The sequence below is a fragment of the Ranitomeya imitator genome, chromosome 1, assembly GCF_032444005.1.
Source record: "Ranitomeya imitator isolate aRanImi1 chromosome 1, aRanImi1.pri, whole genome shotgun sequence".
Classification (NCBI taxonomy): Eukaryota; Metazoa; Chordata; class Amphibia; order Anura; family Dendrobatidae; genus Ranitomeya; species Ranitomeya imitator.
This window is the reverse complement of record NC_091282.1, coordinates 422234751-422259590: the sequence shown is the minus strand read 5'-3', so window position 1 is coordinate 422259590 and position 24840 is coordinate 422234751. Positions and strand designations below refer to the sequence as shown.

The 24840-nt window shown below is 44.0% G+C and overlaps 1 protein-coding gene across 1 annotated transcript in view; it reads right to left on the bottom strand.

The window, feature by feature from the left end:
- Positions 1-965: 965 nt before the first annotated feature.
- The window catches only part of NMRK1 (nicotinamide riboside kinase 1), a 64717-nt gene continuing 40842 nt past the window's right edge, over positions 966-24840 (bottom strand). The window contains exons 7-9 of the mRNA XM_069763207.1: positions 12127-12233; positions 4037-4105; positions 966-1366 (exon numbers count right to left, since the gene is read on the bottom strand). Coding sequence (XP_069619308.1) covers positions 1347-1366; positions 4037-4105; positions 12127-12233 — 196 coding nt within the window. The 3' untranslated portion in view covers positions 966-1346. The remainder of the gene's footprint in view (positions 1367-4036; positions 4106-12126; positions 12234-24840) is intronic.

Here is a 24840-nt window from a genome sequence, read left to right as displayed (position 1 = left end):
ATGAAATCGTCAGACCCCTGGTGAGACCATATACTGGTGCGGTTGGCCCTGGGTTCCTCCTAATGCAGGACAATGCCAGACCTCATGTGGCTGTAGTGTGTCAGCAGTTCCTGCAAGATGAAGGCATTGAAACTATGGACTGGCCCGCCCACTCCCCAGACCTGAATCTGATTGAGCACATCTGGGACATCATGTCTCGTACCATCCACCAACGGTACGTTGTACCACAGACTGTCCAGGAGTTGGCGGATGCTTTAGTCCAGGTCTGGGAGGAGATCCCTCAGGAGACCATCCGCCGCTTCATCAGGAGCATGCCCAGGAGTTGTACAGTAGGGAGGTCATACAGACACGTAAAGCAGGGGTGTCAAACTGCATTCCTCGAGGGTCTCAGACCATGCGTGTTTTCAAGATTTCCTTTGCATTACACAAGGTGCTGGAATCATTCTGTGCAGGTGATTAAATTATCACCTGTGCAATACAAGGAAATCCTAAAAACATGACCTGTTTGCGGCCCTCGAGGAATGCAGTTTGACACCCCTGACGTAAAGACCACACACAATACTGAGAATCTTTTCCTTGTCATGAGGCATTTCCTCTGAAGTTGGATCAGCCTGTAATTTGATTTTCCACTTTGATTTTGAGTATCATTCCAAATCCAGACCTCCGTGGGATATTCAATTTGATTTGCATTGATAATTGTTATGCTTTATAGTTCTGAACACATTCCACTATGCAATGAATAAAAATTTGCAACTGGAATATTTCATTCCGAGAGATATCTAGGATGTGGTATTTTAGTGTTCCCTTAATTTTTTTGAGCAGTGTATTTGTACTTGCCACAATAAATTTCCAAGTCCATGGTCCCTGTCCGACCTGCACTTGTTTTGCTGAAGCTGTGACGTGCTGCACCGATATGTGACGGCTCCAGCCAATCATTGCAGTAATGTCAGTATCTACTCCACCAGTGATGGTCTTGAATGTTTATTACCTGTACAGCATGGGTAATATTAGCATAGAACATAGAGAGACCACAAACTAGGAGACCTGAAGATGAGGGGATTACATATTTAGCATAGTATTATTTTCACTATGTTATCACATATGCAGCTGTCAGTTTATTTTTTTAAAAGCTGAGAAAACGCTTTCATTGCTTCGACAATTCATAAGAAAGCAGTGCTGGCACTGCATGTGCGACTTTGATGTGGCCGTATACCGGCGACGAGAAGTGTAGTGTGACTGTAGCCAGAACACAGCCCGTAGCACACAGGCCTCTTCTACATCTTTACAGGAGCTGCTTTATGTCTGTTGGTCCACAGTTTTTGTTGCTCTTCGGTTTCTTAGAGTCCTTAGGATGTACAGTGTAGAGCTTTAAAAACAGAGACAAATTAATTACAGTTCAATAAACTCCTTATAATCTTAGTACCTGAAAATCTTGGTGTCTGTACAGGGCCATTTTTACATATATCCAGAGATGCGCATTTTTGCAACTGCATTTAGTTTACAGAGGAATTAAAAAACTTTCATTGTATAAAGCCTGAGGGTTTTTACATCAGGCTGGAAACCTCCTTTAAAATAGTAATGTATTGTAATAAGAAAATAAGAATGAGTGCTGCAGTGGCCAGCTTCTCAAGGGTACAGAGAGTAGCTTATGTATGAGGGCAGGTGCGCAGGTCAGTAATTGGCAGCGCCAATGTCTGCTGCATCCAAAGCGCTGCCGGCTATTGAATACAGGTGAATGGGCATGTGCTCCCTGAACCGTGACCTGTTCCTAGGATCCTTGGGGGTCCCAGTGGTCAGCTCAACAGCGATCAGTGAGTTATCTCTTATACAGAGGATAGGGTCATTTTTTAAAAACGTGCCACAAACCCTTTAACAAACTAATGACATGAAGCTGCACATTATATTATCTTTCATTATACACTCAATACTATGCACTACTCAACATTTAAATTGCAACGCCAAGAAGGAAAACTCATGGAGTTATGCAAATTGTAGAACTGATAGATATGTTCATAATTTATAGGCTGCTCACAGTAGCACGAGCCACATGTGGCCTGGCGTTGTTGTCTTGAAAATTGGCTCCTGGGACACTTTGGAGAAATGGCTGTACCACTACTTCCACTACTAATCCATTCTGTACTGCAAGTGAAATTGGACGTCGCACACCAAGCCTAACGTGTCAAACAGTGTCTACACAACCCATCAGAAGATGCTTGAATAACCCTGGGCTATGAGCTAGACATCCAGCTACCGGTGTTTCATTCACACGATGTCTCAGTGGTTAGTACTGCAGCCTTGCACTGCTGGAGTCCTGGGTTCAAATCCCACCAAGGACAACATCTGCAAGGAGTTTGTATGTTCTCTCCGTATTTGCGTGGGTTTCCTCCGGGCACTCCGGTTTCCTCCCACACTCCAAAGACATACTGATAGAGAATTTAGATTGTGAACCCCATCGGGGACAGTGATGATAATGTGTGCAAAGCGCTGCGGAATATGTTAGTGCTATATAAAAATAAAGATTATTATCCACCGCTCTCAAAGGCTGTAATGGTGCAATGCAGGCTGGAATGGAGGTCTATCTTCTGTAGTGAGGAGTCTCTCTTTTGTCTTGAATGCAATGATAGCTGGAGAGTAGTCAGGAGAACACATGGGCACCATAATAAAAAAGGCTTTCATGAGGGAACGTCACACTGGTCCTACTTCTGGGATTAAGGTGCAGGGTAAAATAATAGGGGTCCGCAAATAAAGGACGTGGCGACTCCCTAAGGTAGATAATGAGTACTTTTTATCCCTCCTTTTGCACATAGCACTTTTAGTTTATTGATACAATTGCTGTGCGACCAGGTTTTGATATGTGAATTGCTGCTTTGCACATTGCACTTTGGATAATATATTATATTATATCTGGATCTGATATATTGTACCTATGAATTATTTGAGTATACTGCTATATATTTACACCAGTTTTGGATGTGAATTGCTGCTTTGCACATTGCACTTTTTTGATAATTGTATTTTTTTACTTTTTGTGTTATATTATTGCACATTATTTTTCACTCTAGATGGATTTATCCATATATAAATTAGGTCAGCCAATATTACCTAGGCTGTGAAACAATTATATGTGTTGTTTCCTAGTCCTGCTATGCGCACAGATATTTGCTGTTTTTACTTTGCCATCAATATTCAATAAAGGCATCTTATAATCCAGTCCTGTGTGATGCTTCCCTGGTAATCCACAGAGTGGTTGTTTGAGCTGTTTCTCCTGGTTTTGTGGTTTTCACTTCTCTCACAGAGCATCGGATTATTGAATCTGCACTTTTTACACATATTTTATATTTTTTTTTATATATTGATTGGAGCAATTTTCGGTGCGTCTGTGGCTTTAACAGGGTGAAATAGTCTTCATTCCAAGTATACTAACAGATTAGCATTACATTGATTTGGTCATAGAAACAGTGTTATAATCATTTCTCCAGAGTGTCCCATGGGCTGTTTTTCAACACAACAATGCCAGGTTGTATGTTGCTTGTGCAACTATAGTATGAGCAGCCGGTGTGGCCTAAATGTGCAACCATGGTATGCAGCATCGCCTACATTTTCTTCCATCGAAGACAAATAGGACGTTATTGGACGGCAATTGCAAAGAGAACTGCCAGCAGCAGATCTTGATGACTTGTGTGTCCAAGAACACTCCGTGTGATAGAACACTCCACCGACAATCATTAATAACCTCAATGATCACAGCCAAAGTGTGTAAGTGTGTGTACTTCTGCACATGGTGCTCACATGTCATACTGAATAAATCGAGTTGTTTTGGAATTTTGCTTTCATTTCTCATTTTTTTGTAAATCAATAACATGTTGATGGATCCTATGATTATCATACTTCACAACTTTTCCTTTTTGGTGTCACAATTTCAATGTTAAGGAGTGTTTATTGTAAAAAAAAAAAAAACTATATACCAGCAATATGTAAATGGTCAATAGACTTATGGTAATCATGCAAGTAATATATATTCAATAAAGTAACTTACCAATTTTTTTAATGTCAGCATACACGCTACAGAAAATTTCCTCTTTTGTGCTCATGCCATCCACAAAAACTAAAAAAGCAAATAATGATTAAAAAATAAACAGGAATATATATATATCAGAGGCTTGGCAGTGTATAATTTTCTAATTAAAGAAGAAATCACTATCATTTATTAAAGAAGAAGTCCCATTTATTTTTTTCCCTTAGTTTGATCTAATTATGTAAGAGATGTAATCCAGTGCCGCTATGGGTCAGCTTCTGGGTCACGTGAGCGAGCCTCTCTTACCAGCTCACACAAAGACAGCTGTGTGGTGTGGTTCCTCTCCAATCAATGTCAGTCTATTAGACTAAGGTTGCAGTCAGACGGCCGTATTACTCGCACGAGGATCACATCGCAATCCTCGGACTGGCCAGTCACTCTCCTAAGCGTGGCATTGTGTATTTCTATGTAGCTGTCACATTCAAGTCAGGAGAGCTGACAGCCAGTCCGAGGATTGCGATCCTTGTGGGAGTAATACGGCAGTCTGACTGCACCCTAATGACGAGGCTCTGTAGACTTACATTATGAAAGCGTTTTCTGGTCCACATATAAACCCATGTGTGATCCAGCATCTCTGTTTTCAGGTAACGTGACATAAAAGAGGACAGGAGTGACACTGCAAACCAGGAAGATGGCAATTGGTAAATATTAGTGATGAGCGAGCGTGCTCGCCACTACTCGTTACTCGCCCGAGTATCGCTATGCTCGGTGTACTTGGCGAGCAGTGAGCATTTCCGTGATTATTCGACGGTAACTGCAGTCTCCACCCAGCAGTTTTGGCGGACTTTAGAGACCCAATCACGGTGCAGGGATTGTCTGCCAGGCCATGAAACACCGCAGCCATGTTTGTTGTGGTCGTGCAGTCATCATCCTGAGTATAAGAGACCTGGCACCGCTCTGCTCTCCGCATTCTGTTCCTGTCTCAGCGAGAGTAGGGAGAGCTGCTGCCGAGATAGGGTCAGAATCGTGGTTTTAGAGTTAGTGTAGGTCTGCAACTCTTACATCCACAACTCCTCAGAAACCAACAGTCCTTTTTAGGGCTAATTCGTGGGTCCCGATATTGCAGCGCTAGGTAGGCAGGGCACAGCATATCCACATCAGTGCAAGGCCTGCAGGCACTGTATGTGCGTCCATTGGTCCCACTGCATCCTTCCCAAAGCTCCATAACTGCCTGCTGCTGTTGCTGCTGCAGCTTTTTTACTGTCTATGTACCTTTTTTTTTTTTTTTTTTTTTTAAATCCTCCCCCCCCCCAAAAAAAAAATATATACAGTCTGTTCTGTCAGACTGAGGCCTGTTGAAAAGTGATAGTTTGTCAGGCACACATAGCATAGTTGTGTGTGCTACCCTTGTGCCCCCTTTTTTTTTTGTTGGTGTTTTAAATTCACCGAAAAAGGCCTCATATATATCTGTGCTCCAAGTTTGGTCATTGGAGGCCAGTGTACTTATTTTGTGGCTGCGTGATACTCAAATTCTATACAGCGCTATTTAGCATTAAAAAAATTGAAAGGCCACAGATTTGCCAGTGTGGTATTTCCCTTACAGCCGTCATATATCTCTGTGCTCTAAGTTTGGTCATTGGTGGCCAGTGTACTTATTTTATGGCTGTGTGATACTCAAATTCTATACAGCGCTATTTAGCATCCAAAAAAATTTAAAGGCCACAGATTTGCCAGTGTGGTATTTCCGTTACAGCCGTCAACCGTCATATATCTCTGTGCTCTAAGTTAGGTCATTGGAGGCCGGTGTATTATTTTGTAGCTGTGTGATACGCAAATTCTATACAGCGCTATTTAGCATCCAAAAAAATTGAAACGCCACAGATTTGCCAGTGTGATATTTTCGTTACAGCCGTCATATATCTCTGTGCTCCAAGTTAGGTCATTGGAGGCCGGTATACTTCTTTTATAGCTGTGTGATACTCGAATTCTATACAGCGCTATTTGGCCTCCCCAAAAAATTGAAAGACCACAGATTTGCCAGTGTGGTATTTCCATTACAGCCGTCATATTTCTCTGTGCTTCAAGTTAGGTCATTGGAGGCCGGTGTACTTATTTTGTAGCAGTGTGGTACTCAAATTCTATACGGCGCAATTTAGCATCCCAAAAAATTCAAAGGCCACAGATTTGCCAGTGTGGTATTTCTGTTACAGCCGTCATATATCTCTGTGCTCTAAGTTTGAGCATTGGAGGCCGGTGTACTTATTTTTTGGCTGTGTGATACTCTAATTCTATACAGCGCTATTTAGCATAAATTAACTTTAAAAAAAAAATGAATACAGTCTGTTAGGTCAGGCTGAGGCCTGCCTGGTGTTTGGGTTTGAAAAATCGTAGATTTGCAGGCATAGTGATCACATATTATTTCGCTAGTAATAAAGACATTTGTGTTGAGCATTTGAAATAGTGCAGTAGTCCATTTAAAATGGTTAAGGCAAGGGAAGGGGAAGTGGACGTGATGCTGATGGTGCATCCAGAGGACGAGGCCGTGGGCAAGGTGAAAGTGGTCAACAACAAAGACCCACATCTTCTCGCTCGACCTTCCTGTCCCAGTTTCTGGGGAACCACAGCACACCACTATTGAAGCCAGAGCAGTGTGAAACAGTTGTTGGTTGGATAGCAGATAATGCTTCCAGTCACTTAGCCACCACCACCACCTTGTCTTCCGCACGGTCAAGTCTAAGTAGCCGTGAGTGTGGCCAGGATATTCCCACCCTGATCCTCCTTCCTCCCACCATGCCGAGTGCCCTGAGACAACTGATCCCACACTTGGACACTCTGAAGAGCTGTTCAGTTTTCCATTTCAAGATTCAGAAATCTCTGCCGGTCACCTTGAAGTGGGTAAAGATGAGATTGCATGTAGAGCTGCCAAAAGCTTTGACCAGCCCCGGTCACATGAAAGCGATGGTAAGAAAGTGTCACAAGAGGTGGACGATGATGTGACACAATTGCCAGAAAGTCAGGAGGAGGAGCAGGGTGCGGATGTGGAAGACAAGGTGGTGGATGACATAGTGACTGACCCAACCTGGCTGGAGGACATGCATAGCGAGGACAACAGCACAAATGGGGAAGGAGGCATATCCCCCAACAGGCATGAAGAAGCAGTGTGGTGGCCACAGACAGAAGGCGTGCATCCGTTCCCCGAAACACCAACTTGAGTGAAGTTGCCATTCCACCTGTGAGATCTTCCCGAGTCTGGCTATTTTTTAAAGATTCTGCCGATAACCCCAAACAGGCCATTTGCAGCACCTGCCATGCTCGCATCAACAGGGGTAGCAAAACAACCAGCCTGACCACCACCAGCATGATCAGGCTTTACCTTGTGGTTCAACGTTTTCTGAAAAGCTACCCAGAGCTGCCGGATCTGCTAGTGAAAGTACGCCGTCTGTCTGCCCATTTCAGAAAGTCAGCTACAGCTTCAGCTGCCCTTGCCGTGCTTCAGCAGCGGTTTCAGCTTCCAGCTCACCGACTGTTGAGTGATGTCCCCATGCGCTGGAACTCTACGCTGCATATGTTGGAAAGGATTTGTGAGCAGAAGAGGGCCATTGTTGACTACCAACATCAACAAGGCCGTCGAATTTCGGGTCAGATTCCACACATAAACATAGGGATGAATGACCTCGGGGGGATCTTTTTTTTAAAACAACAACAACAAAAAAAGATTTTTCATATCTTCTCTCCAGCAAACGATGCTGGAGAGAAGAAATGAATAGCGGCTTCAGCACCAAGCTGGGGGGACAGCGCTTACTGTAGCGCTGTCTCCTGCATGGCACATGGACTGCACACGGACAACATCCGTTTGCGATACGTGTTTTACACGGACCCGTTGACTTTAATGGGTCCATGTAATACGTGCGCTCCCATGAACACTGACATGTCTCCGTGTTTTCCAAACGGACACACGGTCCATGAAAACACGCTGACATGTGCTGAGACACATTGATTTTAATGTGTCTACGTGAGTCAGTGTCTCCGGTCCGTGAGGAAACTGTCACCTCACGTACCGGAGCCACTGACGTGTGAAACCGGCCTAAAACAAAGACGTATGGAGCACACAATGCATATTGTGAAGTGGATTTTCCTGGGCCCATCCACTATGTGGGTTCCAAGGCCTAATGGGGTGCATATGACTGACTATGCAGCAGGGCTGGCCTGGTCGCCAATGTGTAAAACCAAGGAGTATGGGAGTACAAAATGCATATTGTGAAATGGATTTTCCTGGGCTCATCCAGTATGTGGGTTCCAAGACCTAATGGGGTGCATATGACTATGCAGCAGGGCTCGCCTTCCTGCAAATGTGTAAAACAAAGGAGAATGGAGAACAAAATGCATATTGTGAAGTGGATTTTTCTGGGCCCATCCAGTATGTGGGTTCCAAGGCCTAATGGGGTGCATATCACTATGCAGCAATAGTCTCCTTCCTGCCTATGCATAAAACAAAGGAGTATGGAGCACAAAATGCATATTGTAAAGTGGATTTTCATGGGCACATCCAGTATGTGGGTTCCAAGGCCTAATGGGGTGCATATGACTATGCAGCAGGGCTCGCCTTCCTGCCAATGTATAAAACAAAGGAGAATGGAGCACAAAATGCATATTGTGAAGTGGATTTTTCTGGGCCCATCCAGTATGTGAGTTCCAAGGCCTAATGGGGTGCATATGACTATGCAGCAGAGCTGGCCTTCCTGCCAATGTATAAAACAAAGGAGTATGAAGCACAAAATGCATATTGTGAAGTGGATTTTCATGGGCACATCCAGTATGTGGGTTCCAAGGCGTAATGGGGTGCATATGACTGACTATGCAGCAGGGCTGGCCTTGCCGCCAATGTATAAATCAAAGGAGTATGGAGCACAAAATGCATATTGTGAAGTGGATTTTCCTGGGCCCATCCAGTATTTGGGTTCAAAGGCTTATTGGGGTGCATATGAATTGGTAGCAGGACAGGCCTTGAATTCAATGCAACACTTTTTCAGGAGTCCCCCTGGACATCTTATGACAGGGGTATTGTGGTGCGTCGTAATTCTTGGCAGCCCATCCACTCACAGCATAGGCTACAACAGCTTAGGAGACCCAATGTTTCACAATGGCCCTTTAAGAAGATTAATGCCGCCTGATGCACCAGTAAAAATAGGCCCTGTTACTTTAAGAGTCCCTCCTTCGTAAATGAATCTAGATGGGTCTGCTTATGTGTCACACACCACATGGCCAGCTAGGCGTGTTAAATGTTACAATGACATTTCCCAGTGAATGCATTTGTAGTGGTTGAAAGCAATGTTAAAGTTGAAAAACGCTTCAAAAACGCACTGTCTGAACTAAGCCTAAGTGGGAGTGGAAATTTTCGGTCTGGGGTTAAATGTTTGGCCTTACAGGCAAGTTATTAACCTGCAAAGGATGTACCTTGACATATTTCCAAGCAAAACCCGTTTTGGCTTCATTTTCATGTGTTTTTTGTGTGCACCGGGAAAAATGGCAGAAATCTCGGAAAAAAATGATTAAGGCTGTAAACTAGGAGTCAGGAATGCTTCCAGGGGTGATCCCCATGAGGTTCCTGTGTCATTTGATCAGTGTTTCCATCATTTTCAAACGTTTTTAGACCTTAAAAGGACCCCCAGGGGGGGATCACTGTAAAAATACTCGGGTCTCCGATAGACTTACATTGGGCTCCTTGTTCTGGCCGAGTACCCGAGTATTCCAATTTGTTCGACCCAAGCAACGAGCACCCGAGCATTTTAGTGCTCGACCATCATTAATAAGTATTTTATTACCTTGGCTTTACATCTCATACATACTTAGAATGATTTACGTGGAAAAAATTACTTACGTGGAAAAATATTTTTAGATTTTGCAGAACAAGCGAGACCGCTAAGTCATCTGGGTAATTTCGCAATGCATCCTGAGAGCGGAAGATTGCGGCAGCCGCACGCGCATCGGCACAGCTTCGCTGGATCCCGGCGGGTGAGCATATAACTATTTTTTATTTTAATTATTTTTTTTAACAGGGATATGGTGCCCACACTGCTATATACTACGTGGGCTGTGTTATATACTGCGTGGGCTGTGCTATATACTGTTTGGGCTGTGTTAATGCATCGGGTATTCTACAATATGTATGTATGCATTGTATATACAGTCATGGCCAAAAGCATTGACACCCCTGCAATTCTGTCAGATAATACTCATTTTCTTCCTGAAAATGATTGCAAACACAAATACTTTGTTATTATTATCTTCATTTAATTTGTCTTAAATTAAAAAACACAAAAAGAATTGTCCTAAAGCCAAATTGGATATAATTCCACACCAAACATAAAAAAGGGGGTGGACAAAAGTATTGGCACTGTTCAAAAATCATGTGATGCTTCTCTAATTTGTGTAATTAACAGCACCTGTAACTTACCTGTGGCACCTAACAGGTGTTGGCAATAACTAAATCACACTTGCAGCCAGTTGAAACGGATTAAAGTTGACTCAACCTCTGTCCTGTGTCCTTGTGTGTACCACATTGAGCATGGAGAAAAGAAAGAAGACCAAAGAACTGTCTGAGGACTTGAGAAACCAAATTGTGAGGAAGCATGAGCAATCTCAAGGCTACAAGTCCATCTCCAAAGAACTGAATGTTCCTGTGTCTACCGTGCGCAGTGTCATCAAGAAATTTAAAGCCCATGGCACTGTGGCTAACTTCCCTAGATGTGGACGGAAAAGAAAAATTGACAAGAGGTTTCAACGCAAGATTGTGCTGATGTTGGATAAAGAACCTCGACTAACATCCAAACAAGTTCAAGCTGCCCTGCAGTCAGAGGGTACAACAGTGTCAACCCGTACTATCTGTCGGCATCTGAATGAAAAAGGACTGTATGGTAGGAGACCCAGGAAGACCCCACTTCTTACCCCGAGACATAAAAAAGCCAGGCTGGATTTTGCCAAAACTTACCTGAAAAAGCCTAAAATGTTTTGGAAGAATGTTCTCTGGTCAGGTGAGACAAAAGTAGAGCTTTTTGGGCAAAGGCATCAACATAGAGTTTGCAAGAGAAACAAATAGGCATTCAAAGAAAAGAACACGGTCCCTACAGTCAAACATGGCGGAGGTTCCCTGATGTTTTGGGGTTGCTTTGCTGCCTCTGGCACTGGACTGCTTAACCGTGTGCATGGCATTATGAAGTCTGAAGACTACCAACAAATTTTGCAGCATAATGTAGAACCCAGTGTGAGAAAGCTGGGTCTCCCTCAGAGGTCATGGGTCTTCCAGCAGGACAATGACCCAAAACACACTTCAAAAAGCACTAGAAAATGGTTTGAGAGAAAGCACTGGAGACTTCTAAAGGTGGCCAGCAATGAGTCCAGACCTGAATCCCATAGAACACCTGTGGAGAGATCTCAAAATGGCAGTTTGGAGAAGGCACCCATCAGATATCAGGGACCTGGAGCAGTTTGCCAAAGAAGAATGGTCTAAAATTCCAGCAGAGCATTGTAAGAAACTCATTGATGGTTACCGGAAGTGGTTGGTCGCATTGTTTTTGGCTAAAGGTTGTGCAACCAAGTATTAGGCTGAAAGTGCCAATACTTTTGTATGGCCCATTTTTGGAGTTTTGTGTGAAATGATCAATGTTTTGCTTTTTGCTTCATTCTCTTTTGTGTTTTTTCATTTAAGACAAATTAAATGAAGATAATAATACCAAATAATTTGTGTTTGCAATCATTTTCAGGAAGAAAATGAGTATTATCTGACAGAATTGCAGGGGTGTCAATACTTTTGGCCATGACTGTATATGGCAGCCACATAGTATATAGCAAAGGCCACGTAGAATTTGACTGCTATATACTACATGGCTCCTATATACTATGTGGCCTGTGATATATACTATGTGGCTGCTATATACATACATACATACATATTCTAGAATACCCGATGCGTTAGAATCGGGCCACCATCTAGTATCACATAATACTCAAAAATGATTGGAATAAAAGCTAAATGTTTTTGAGCATATTGCAATTTCTGTAATCTTATATGCCCCACAAATATAAATGTAGTATGTAATGTAGATATCCAATACCTATTTCCCTGGGAAGCTTGTCCATTTCTTCTTTGTGCTTTATATACATGGGCCACACGTGTCCATCAAAGTATCCTGGAGGATCTGGAGGGTCATAAACCCGTGTGCTGTGAACAGGCAAATTAATTACTTTTCAGTACAACTCATCAACAGCACATATTATAATTTACTCTATATTTTTCTGAATGTTTTAGGTTATTTTGTGAAGGGTTAAACTAAGAAAAATTAAAGCAGGCTTCATTTTGTGCTTTTTAAATCCATTTTGCTGTTTTCAGATACATTTTTGTTACTAGGTAAAAGTTCATAGTTGTTATGAGACCTTGATTATTCCAGCCTGAACAAGATATGACACTGAGGGTGTATTGTTCTACGGGACCTTGACGTACAGGCTGTTCCTGCATTCTTATAGGTTAAGAACTGCGTGTTCCTATGTTGATTGGTTGAAGTGTAACTTGTTAAGATTATGAAAAGTGCGACACAATAAACAGGGGCTCAGAGATCTGCTTGATCTCCCCAAACAGAGACACAGAGTCTCCATCTGGTCATTTTCAGTTGCTGGCAACGCCCTGTGAATCAATTTGAAAATCACTGTGTCAACCGTGAAGGGTCACTTCAGATCCTCCCTCAACAGCTTGGCATCCAAACATGGGGCCCCAAACAGGAACGCTTCTGCCCCCCGGAGGACAACAAGACAAAAGGACCCTCAGACCGGACACAGGCACTGCAAATTGGGACTGATCATCCCCCACAACAATCACGGTAAGTTGGCAGTTATACTGTTCAGACTGACCGTTTTGTGTGGTTTTCCAGTGTTTGTTGCTGCAAAGAGGATCTGAGGTTGTCCCCAATGGTGGGGTGATTCTTGGATGGAATTATATAGCAGTGTAGTTCCGTTGGGGGCCCAGTGCTCAAACCGTAACTCATAAGGGATGGACACCCCGGATTGACCAGTGATTATAATTCTCTTTATCGTCAAAATATCCTGATCACTGTTAGAATCAGGGGTGGTGAGGTGATCGAAGATTGGGTAGGATACGTAATTCAGGAATACATATATATATATATATATATGCCCAGAGGTGTCCGGAGGGTTAGTCTGAGACTCCCTCCTCCTTTCACTGAGTACCGCGTTTTGGGGGTTGTCCCAGTGGGGGACAGGTGTCATGATCCCAATGGCAGGGAATCACAAAAGGACAAGCACAGACACAATACGAACTCTAGGGCGATGGAACCTGAGCTGACCGCGACCCTGAACCTAAACACACAACTAACAGTAGCTGGGGAACGTGCCTACGATGATCCTAGACGTCTCGCACCAGCCGAAGATCTAACTTCCCCTATTAGAAGAAACACAGACCTCTCTTGCCTCCAGAGAAATCCCCCACAGAAATAGCAGCCCCCCACATATAATGACGGTGAAATGAGAGGAAAGCACATACGTAGTATGAAAACAGATTCAGCAAAATGAGGCCCGCTAAAGCTAGATAGCAGAAGATACAAAAGAGAACTGCGCGGTCAGCTAAAAACCCTTCAAAAAACCATCCTGTAATTACTTGAACTCATGTTCCAACTCATGGACCATGAAGAGTAATTACAGCCCACTAGAGCAACCAGCAGCAAGGAATCACAAATCTGCAAGCTGGACAAGACAAAAATTAAACAAAACGTGAAACAGGAAAAAACAGAACTTAGCTTGTCCTGAAGATTACTGAAGCCGGTAGCAGAGGAAACAAGACACACTGATTACATTGATAGCCGGCGGGGAAATGACAAGAAAGCCAGGTTAAATAGGAAACTCCCATATCCTGATGGAACAGGTGGAACCCAGAGACCGCAGAAAGCACAAGTCACCCAGTACCATCAGTAACCACCAGAGGGAGCCCAAAAACAGAACTCACAACAGTACCCCCCCTTGAGGAGGGGTCACCGAACCCTCACGAGAACCACCAGGGCGACCAGGATGAGCCCTATGAAAGGCGTGGACCAAATCATCAGCATGAACATCAGAGGCAACCACCCAGGAATTATCCTCCTGACCATAACCCTTCCACTTGACCAAATACTGGAGTTTCCGTCTGGAAACACGAGAATCCAAGATCTTCTCCACAACATACTCCAATTCTCCCTCCACCAGCACCGGAGCAGGAGGCTCAAGCGAAGGAACAACAGGTACCTCATACTTCCGCAACAACGACCGATGGAACACATTATGAATAGCAAATGATGCCGGGAGATCCAAACAAAACGACACAGGGTTAAGGATTTCCAAGATCCTATAAGGACCGATGAACCGAGGCTTGAACTTAGGAGAAGAGACCTTCATAGGAACAAAACGAGAAGACAACCACACCAAGTCCCCAACACGAAGTCGAGGACCCACGCGGCGACGGCGATTAGCAAACTGCTGAGCCTTCTCCTGGGACAACTTCAAATTGTCCACCACATGACTCCAAATCCGATGCAACCTATCCACCACCATGTCCACTCCAGGACAATCAGAAGGCTCCACCTGACCAGAGGAAAAACGAGGATGAAACCCCGAATTACAGAAGAAAGGAGAAACCAAGGTAGCAGAACTAGCCCGATTATTAAGGGCAAACTCGGCCAGCGGCAAAAAGGTAACCCAGTCATCCTGATCAGCAGAAACAAAACACCTCAAATAAGTTTCCAAGGTCTGATTAGTTCGTTCCATCTGGCCATTCGTCTGAGGATGGAATGCAGACGAAAAGGACAAATCAATGCCCATCTTAGCACAGAACGTCCGCCAAAATCTAGACACAAACTGGGATCCCCTGTCAGAAACGATGTTCTCCGGAATCCCATGCAAACGGACCACGTTCTGGAAAAACAGAGGGACCAACTCAGAGGAGGAAGGTAACTTAGGCAAGGGCACCAGATGAACCATTTTAGAAAAGCGATCACACACAACCCAGATGACGGACATTTTTTGAGAGACAGGAAGATCTGAAATAAAGTCCATGGAAATGTGCGTCCAAGGCCTCTTCGGGATAGGCAAAGGTGACAACAATCCACTGGCCCGAGAACAGCAAGGCTTAGCCCGAGCACAAACCTCACAAGACTGCACAAAAGAACGCACATCCCTCGACAAGGAAGGCCACCAAAAAGACCTGGCCACCAAGTCTCTAGTACCAAATATTCCAGGATGACCTGCCAACGCAGAAGAATGGACCTCGGAGATGACTCTACTGGTCCAATTATCCGGAACAAACAGTCTCTCAGGCGGACAACGATCAGGTTTACCCGCCTGAAACTCCTGCAAAGCACGTCGCAAGTCTGGGGAGACAGCCGACAAAATCACCCCATCCCTAAGGATACCAGTGGGCTCAGAATTTCCAGGGGAGTCAGGCACAAAACTCCTAGAAAGAGCATCCGCCTTCACATTCTTTGAACCTGGCAGGTATGAAACCACAAAATTAAAACGAGAGAAAAACAGTGACCAACGAGCTTGTCTAGGATTCAAACGCCTGGCAGACTCAAGGTAAATCAGATTTTTGTGATCAGTCAAGACCACCACACGATGTCTAGCACCCTCTAGCCAATGACGCCACTCCTCAAATGCCCACTTCATGGCCAAAAGTTCCCGATTACCAACATCATAATTCCGCTCAGCCGGCGAAAACTTTCTAGAAAAAAACGCGCATGGCTTCATCACTGAGCCATCGGAGCTTCTCTGTGACAAAACCGCCCCCGCTCCAATCTCGGAAGCATCAACCTCAACCTGAAAAGGAAGCGAAACATCTGGCTGACGCAACACAGGAGCAGAAGAAAACCGGCGCTTAAGTTCCTGAAAGGCCTCCACAGCCGCAGGAGACCAATCAGCAACATCAGCACCCTTCTTAGTCAAATCCGTCAAAGGCTTAACAACACTAGAAAAATTAGTTATGAAACGACGATAGAAATTAGCAAAGCCCAAGAACTTCTGTAGACTCTTAAGAGATGTAGGCTGCGTCCAGTCACAAATAGCCTGAACCTTGACGGGATCCATCTCAATAGTAGAAGGGGAAAAAATATACCCCAAGAAAGAAATCTTCTGGACTCCAAAGAGACACTTTGAGCCTTTTACAAACAAGGAATTGGCCCGCAGGACCTGAAACACCTTCCTGACCTGCTGAACATGGGACTCCCAGTCATCAGAAAAAACCAAAACATCATCTAAATACACAATCATAAATTTATCCAGATATTCACGGAAAATATCGTGCATAAAGGACTGGAAGACTGAAGGAGCATTAGAAAGTCCAAAAGGCATCACCAAATACTCAAAATGACCCTCAGGCGTATTAAATGCGGTTTTCCACTCATCACCTTGCTTTATTCGTATAAGATTATACGCACCCCGAAGATCAACCTTAGTGAACCATTTAGCTCCCTTAATACGAGCAAACAAATCAGTCAACAATGGCAAAGGATACTGATATTTTACGGTAATCTTATTCAAAAGACGATAATCTATACAAGGCCTCAAGGAAAAATCTTTTTTGGCCACGAAAAAAATACCTGCTCCCAAAGGGGACGAAGATGGACGGATATGTCCCTTTTCCAAGGACTCCTTAACATAATCCCGCATAGCAGTATCCTCTGGTACTGACAGATTGAACAAACGACCTTTAGGAAATTTACTGCCAGGAATTAAATCTTATAGCACAATCGCAATCCCTGTGAGGAGGAAGCGAACTGAGCTTAGGCTCCTCAAAAACATCCCGATAATCAGACAAAAACACAGGAACCTCAGAAGGAATAGATGAGGCGATAGAAATCGGAGGTGCATCATCATGAACCCCCTGACAACCCCAGCTTAACACAGACATTGTTTTCCAGTCAAGGACTGGATTATGAGTTTGTAACCATGACAGACCAAGCACTAGAACATCATGCAAATTATACAGTACCAGGAAGCGAATCACCTCCTGATGAACGGGAGTCATACGCATGGTCACTTGTGTCCAGTACTGAGGTTTATTCATAGCCAAAGGTGTAGAGTCAATTCCCTTCAAAGGAATAGGGACTTCCAGAGGCTCCAGACTAAACCCACAGCGATTGGCAAATGACCAATCATAGTAACATAGTAACATAGTTAGTAAGGCCGAAAAAAGACATTTGTCCATCCAGTTCAGCCTATATTCCATCATAATAAATACCCAGATCTACGTCCTTCTACAGAACCTAATAATTGTATGATACAATATTGTTCTGCTCCAGGAAGACATCCAGGCCTCTCTTGAACCCCTCGACTGAGTTCGCCATCACCACCTCCTCAGGCAAGCAATTCCAGATTCTCACTGCCCTAACAGTAAAGAATCCTCTTCTATGTTGGTGGAAAAACCTTCTCTCCTCCAGACGCAAAGAATGCCCCCTTGTGCCCGTCACCTTCCTTGGTATAAACAGATCCTCAGCGAGATATTTGTATTGTCCCCTTATATACTTATACATGGTTATTAGATCGCCCACATATCCATAAGACTCAGGGCAGCGCCTGAATCCACATAGGCATCGACGGAAATGGATGACAATGAACAAATCAGAGTCACAGACAGAATGAACTTAGACTGTAAAGTACTAATGGCAACAGACTTATCAACCTTTTTTGTGCGTTTAGAGCATGCTGATATAACATGAGCCGAATCACCACAATAAAAGCACAACCCATTTTTCCGCCTATAGTTTTGCCGTTCACTTCTGGACTGAATTCTATCACATTGCATTATCTCAGGTGACTGTTCAGAAGACACCGCCAAATGATGCACAGGTTTGCACTCCCGTAAACGCCGATCAATCTGAATAGCCATAGTCATAGACTCATTCAGACCTGTAGGCGCAAGGAACCCCACCATAACATCTTTAATGGCCTCAGAAAGGCCATCTCTGAACTTTGCAGCCAGGGCGCACTCATTCCACTGAGTAAGCAACGACCACTTCCGAAATTTTTGACAATAAATTTCTGCTTCATCTTGCCCCTGAGAGAGAGCTAATAAAGCTTTTTCAGCCTGAATCTCTTGGTTTGGTTCCTCATAGAGCAAACCCAATGCCAGAAAAAACGCATCCACATTAAGCAACGCAGGATCCCCTGGTGCCAATGCAAATGCCCAATTCTGAGGGTCACCCCGCAGGAAAGATATAATAATCTTGACCTGCTGAGCAGGGTCTCCAGAGGAGCGAGATTTCAAAGAAAGAAACAACTTGCAATTGTTCCTAAAATTCAAAAAACTAGATCTATCTCCAGAAAAAAACTCTGGGACAGAAATTCTAGGTTCAGACATAGGAGCATGTACAACAAAATCTTGTATATTTTGAACCTTAGCAGCAAGATTGTTCAGGCTGGAAGCTAAACTCTGGACGTCCATGATAAACAGCTTAGGTCAGAGCCATTCAAGGATTAAGAGGAGGAAAAAAAAAAAAGAACAGCCAGGCTGCAATTAAGGCTAGGCAGCAAACTCTGAGGAGGAGAAAAAAAAAAAAAAAAACCTTCCTCAGACTACTTTTCCTCCTACTTCAGCCAAAATGATTACCACTTTTAGGCCGGCTATACTGTCATGATCCCAATGGCAGGGAATCACAAAAGGACAAGCACAGACACAATACGAACTCTAGGGCGATGGAACCTGAGCTGACCGCGACCCTGAACCTAAACACACAACTAACAGTAGCTGGGGAACGTGCCTACGATGATCCTAGACGTCTCGCACCAGCCGAAGATCTAACTTCCCCTATTAGAAGAAACACAGACCTCTCTTGCCTCCAGAGAAATCACCCACAGAAATAGCAGCCCCCCACATATAATGACGGTGAAATGAGAGGAAAGCACATACGTAGTATGAAAACAGATTCAGCAAAATGAGGCCCGCTAAAGCTAGATAGCAGAGGATACAAAAGAGAACTGCGGTGTCAGCTAAAAACCCTTCAAAAAACCATCCTGTAATTACTTGAACTCATGTTCCAACTCATGGACCATGAAGAGTAATTACAGCCCACTAGAGCAACCAGCAGCAAGGAATCACAAATCTGCAAGCTGGACAAGACAAAAATTAAACAAAACGTGAAACAGGAAAAAACAGAACTTAGCTTGTCCTGAAGATTACTGAAGCCGGTAGCAGAGGAAACAAGACACACTGATTACATTGATAGCCGGCGGGGAAATGACAAGAAAGCCAGGTTAAATAGGAAACTCCCATATCCTGATGGAACAGGTGGAACCCAGAGACCGCAGAAAGCACAAGTCACCCAGTACCATCAGTAACCACCAGAGGGAGCCCAAAAACAGAACTCACAACAGACAGGTAGACCCGGTGGAAGAGACTATACGGCCGCTCTAGTACTGTGCACAAATGAAGTAAGGATATTTAGCTCTAAAAGAGAATCAGTTTCCATGAAAGAAAAAGAAGAATTTGCGTGATGAAGGTTTTGTAGAAATTAATTAAGTCTGAGAACTGCTGCATTCTGTTTCTGTGTGAAATTTTTAAAAATCTGATGGGAGGGGGCAGGCTAAGCAGCTGCGCGATTGCTTTCTCCTTTCTGTGTGGAGAGATGCTATGAGTTCTTATCTCCGCTGAAGTCTTGGATGGGATGGGGCATGTAGCTGCGCTCAAGATTCTCTGTATATTCTCTCCTTGGTGTAGTACGTGCTGGGAGATCTGTGTTTTGCTTAAAGCAACACTACTGTATTGAAGTAGAAAGAAATATTGTAAGTTGAAGTTGGAAGTTGAAAGTAAAATATGGTGCCTAGTTTTAGAAGTGATTGTTTGGTTATCAGTGTGATTGAAAGATTGGTAAAAGATTCACCTGCTTCAAGTTGAGTGATTGATATATACAGCAAATTGAGGATCAACAGAGGAAGTGAGTTCTGACTGTTTCTGTTATTGTTATGTTGAAAAAGGAAAGCTGTCTACTACTATGACAAAGACTGAGAAAGTGGCTGGATGTTTTGTGGTATAGGAAGGAATTGAGGAAGTGATTGAGGGTAATGTGCTAGAAAGACAAATAATTAAAAATAATGATCTGGGACAGGGGGGCTCCCTGTTAGGTGATATGGTCCCTCCCCAGGAAATCAAACCTCTCTTCCCGACTGTAAGCTACGTGCCCCTCAATCCCAAAGCACCAATATATCCTGGGTTGCCAAAACTTAGTGTGCCCCCACCCTATGATCCTGCCGGGTGGATTTGTGATGTATGCGGAGTTACAAATTCTCAGTGGAGAGAGGTCTGTTACAGTTGTGAAGCGAGAAGACCTGGAGTTGTAGCCCCCATCTTTCCCTTCCTAAACGCTGACGGCACTTATTATCGGCCACCGCCAGCACCTGTCATGCCTAGTATTGCTAGTTGTTATGAGTATCCGCCCCCTCCTACCTTAGTCACTCAGTCAGAGACGGGATATACAGAGGAGATAGAAGATTTCCAGGAAATGTATCTGTCCCCCCGGTACGATGCCTCAACATACAATGGCTATACCATTAATCTCTGACAGTATCTTTCAATATCCCAGGAAGTATGCCACCATGGTCATAGTATCAGCAATAGAGCGGTGTATACAGGAAAACCCCATAAAATGGGAGGTCCGATTTGTCCTCGATAGCTGCCTAACGGCCAGTCAGGCAATACAATCTCTAACTGTAACAAAGCCTCCTGCCCCGCCTCCGCAGCAGATGCCTCTTGTACCCGTACTGCCGCCATCTCCTCCCTCCCCAAATCAGTAATATCAGAGTTTGAAGAAGATGTGAAAGTTACGCCTGACAGGCCAAAGTAACCAGTTACCCAATCCAGAAAGCTCCCCCATGGCCTTCTATAGACAAATGGCAGCGAATCGAGAGATTTATTCCACTCCCCTGTTACACTTACTCCAAGTGAAGGCTGGGGAGGGGTATTTTCCAATTATTGAGGGTGGCATAACGTATAATGTGAACCTGGATGGGGGAACGTATGAGAGTGGTGTTGATTTCTGCAATGCTTTAAAAGTTTGGGCACAAGATAGATTAGCGGACCAAGCTACCTCCCTCACAGATGTCACACAGGACAAGGGGGAAGATTGCCGAGAAGTTTTATGGGTGTCTTATGGTAGAGTTTAAAGATTTGGGATTCTCATTGTATAATAAAGCCCATTCACACCTTTTTGTGGCAGCTGTAATGTCCGGCCTTAAATCTGAATTTGAAGAGGCAATAATGTCAGTTAGACCTGACATCGAGACTTCCACTCCGGATGATGCATTGAAAATAGTCAAAAGTTTTCAGAAGAACTTAGCCCGCTCTGCATCAGCAGGAAAGGCAAAGGTTAAACCAGTAGGCAAGACATTTGACTGTACAACGACACTTGCGGCTGCAGTGTTCACTCCTTTTGCCTGACTACATCAAGTTGCATCACTGTACTACAATCAACCCCGCTACTTTACTGCCGGTCCCCAAGAAGGATGGCAGTGATGAGGATTATCTCCAACATTCCCAACCCCTGACTGAAGAGACAGCTACTCCATCAAATGTCAGCGAAAATCCCCTTCCAAATCCTGATCTGGTGTTATACACGGATGGTTCAAGATATGCTGATGAGTTTGGCAGATTCCAAACAGGATACGCTGTTACTACAGAAGACACTGTAGTGCACGCAGCTGCGCTCCTGCCCTCACAGTCAGCACAAGAAGCAGAACTTCAGGCTCTGTCTACTGCATGTGTTCTGGCCAAAGACAGGCGGGCAAATATATACACGGACTCACAGAATGCATTTGATATTGCTCATGATTTTGGAGCCCTATGGGTTTATTACTACCGCCGTTACTCCAGTGAAGGATGCTGAAGCTGTTAAAACCCTCATGGACTCAATCAAATTACCTACCCAGGTTGCCATTATCAAGGTCAAGGCACACGGTCCTAGGAACAGTCCACAGACTGTTGGTAACGCCTTTGCGGATATGCAAGCAAAAGCTTCTGCTCTCCTACCCATTGAACCGACCATACCAACTATGGTGACCACACGCTCTCAGCGTAAACAGTTACAAGAAACACTGACTACAGGAACCTGATGATCTGCGCCAGACTGAGATTTTCTGTTGGACCACGCGAGACCGCTTAATGACGATGCAGAGAATGTCCCCAAATGAAGAAGTGAAGCGGTGGAAGGCTGATGGCGCACGTATAGACAGTGGTGTCTGGAAAAAGGACCAACTTGTGTGTCTCCCTAAGATGTACCCTGAAATTGCCTCGTGGGCACATGGGCCCACACATCGAGGAAAAAACCAGGTGCTAGCCCTGGTACAAAAATTCTACTGGGCTCCAGGTATTTCTACAGTCCTGACAGCACTCAACCGTGCATGTAACATCTGTCAGACCTGCAATCCCGGTCAACTTCAACATGTATCCCCGAAGTACCTTGCTAAGCCCGACTATCCTTTCCAAAGGCTCCAGGTGGACCACATCATGTTGCCTAAGTCTGGAAGGTATGAATATTGCCTGGTGGTTGTCGACATGTTCTCCAGTTGGCCGGAAGCATTCCCCGTTACCAACATAACTGCAAAAACTACAGCAAAGAAACTGGTGATGGAAGTCATATGGAGATATGTTGTCCCAGAAGTCGTTGAAAGTGACCAAGGTCCGGCCTTTTCTTCTCATGTGTATCAGGAGATTCTGACAATGCTTGGATCCACTGTAGCCCTCCATACTCCGTACCATCCACAATCTAGTGGGAAAGTCGAGAGGCTTAACGGCACACTGAAGGGACAATTGACCAAAATGATGCAGGAGACTACGGCCCATGGCAAGAGCTCCTACCCATTGTACTGTACCACATTTGTACTACCCCTATTGCAAAACATGGCCTGTCCTTATATGAGATATTGTTTGGTGCTAGGCCCCAGTTCCAAATTTCCAGCCTCAGCAGTTATCAGAGGAAACTGACCGTGCTGTTCCATATGTTATTCAGCATAGTAAAAATCTTGCTAACACCCATGCTTTAGTTTCTTCTTCCCTTCCAGATTCAGCAGAAACCGACACTTGTCACAACTTGAAGTTTGGTGATTTTGTGGTTGTGAAAAGGCATGTCAGAAAACACGGACTGGAACCCTTGTATGACGGTCCTTATCAGGTCCTCCTTATTACTCCTACGTCATTGAAACTGGAAGGAAGACCGATGTGGATCCATGCATCGCACTGCATCTGGTCAAACAGACTAGTGGCAGATAAAGGGGACATAATGTTTTGGTTTTTCATATTTTATATAATAACATTGGTAACCACATGGGACAGCCTAAATTCCCCAACATCCTTGAATAATAAGTTTGTACAACATCATGAAAGATTAGTAGTACAGATGGGTATAGCCAATAAAATTGTCAGTTCTATTTTAATTTACCCTATGATTACACAAATGTGGGATAAATTACTTAGTGCCACAGACTATCTAGATGATCAAATTTGGGATATATTGGATATACTTAATACTACTTTTGCTGTCCAAAACCATCTTATCATAGTCACTAATCAACATACTATAGTACTGGATTACTTAACAGCAGCACAGGGCGGTATGTGTCAGGTTATTGGACCCACTTGCTGTCATTATATAGATCCCAATAGCACTATGAAGTTAAAGTTAAAGTTAGAGGACATTCAAAGACTCAGAGATCAATATGATAAAGACAATGACCGTAATAAGGACAGTTGGTGAGCAGACACCTTCTCCTTTCTCAATCCAGCCAATTGGTTTGAGGGACTTGGGGGCTGGTTAGCTGGAATCTTTCAAAGTTTGTTACACCGCTGTCTTTATCCTTGTCATGTATGTAATACTAAAACTTGTTCTTTGGTGTATTTCTGTATGTATTAGGAAATTCTGCACTAGGACAACTAATGATGATACCAAAAGCGTTGCCACCCCTGCTCTTCTCTACACCGATTTCAGTCAAGTGCATGGCTACCTTCAAAAGACCTTCTCCACCTTCATCAAAAATTGTTATCCATAAATTGTAGCATACAGGGGGGACGGGTGCGCCGCAACAGCCATGGCTGGTAACATGGCACCAGTCATGTGAAGACCATACCCCTCGAGCTTATAGCTCGGGATAGTACCTCTGATGCTGCATATTAGTTAACAAAATGTATCTAAGGGGTATGTGAAGGGTTAAACTAAGAAAAATTAAAGCAGGCTTCATTTTGTGCTTTTCGACTCCATCTTGCTGTTTTAAGATAAATTTTTGTTACTAGGTGTATTGTTCTACGGGACCTTGACGTACAGGCTGCTCCTGCATTCTTATAGGCTAAGAACTGTGAGCGTGTTCCTATGTTGATTGGTTGAAGTGTGTTATGGTCTGGTGATTAAGGAGCGACATGAGACTAACTCTGAGCAGGTGGGAACTATACTGACCGCAGTCCCTAAGCTCAACACAACACTAGAAATAGCCGTGGAATGCTCCTAACACTCCCTAGGCATCTCGTCACAGCATAAGAGCTAACTACCCCTAAAGATAGAAGCAGGAAAACTATCTTGCCTCAGAGAAAATCCCCAAAGGATAGATAGCCCCCCACATGTAATGACTGTGAGAGGAGAAGGAAATGACATACGTAGTATGAAACAAGATTTAGCACAGGAGGCCACTTCTAGCTAGATAGGAATAGTACAGGAAAGAGCACTGTGCGGTCAGTAATAAAAACTAGAAAAAGTCCACTGCAGAGATATGCAAAAAACTCCACACCTAACTAAAGGTGTGGAGGGCAAACTCTGCTG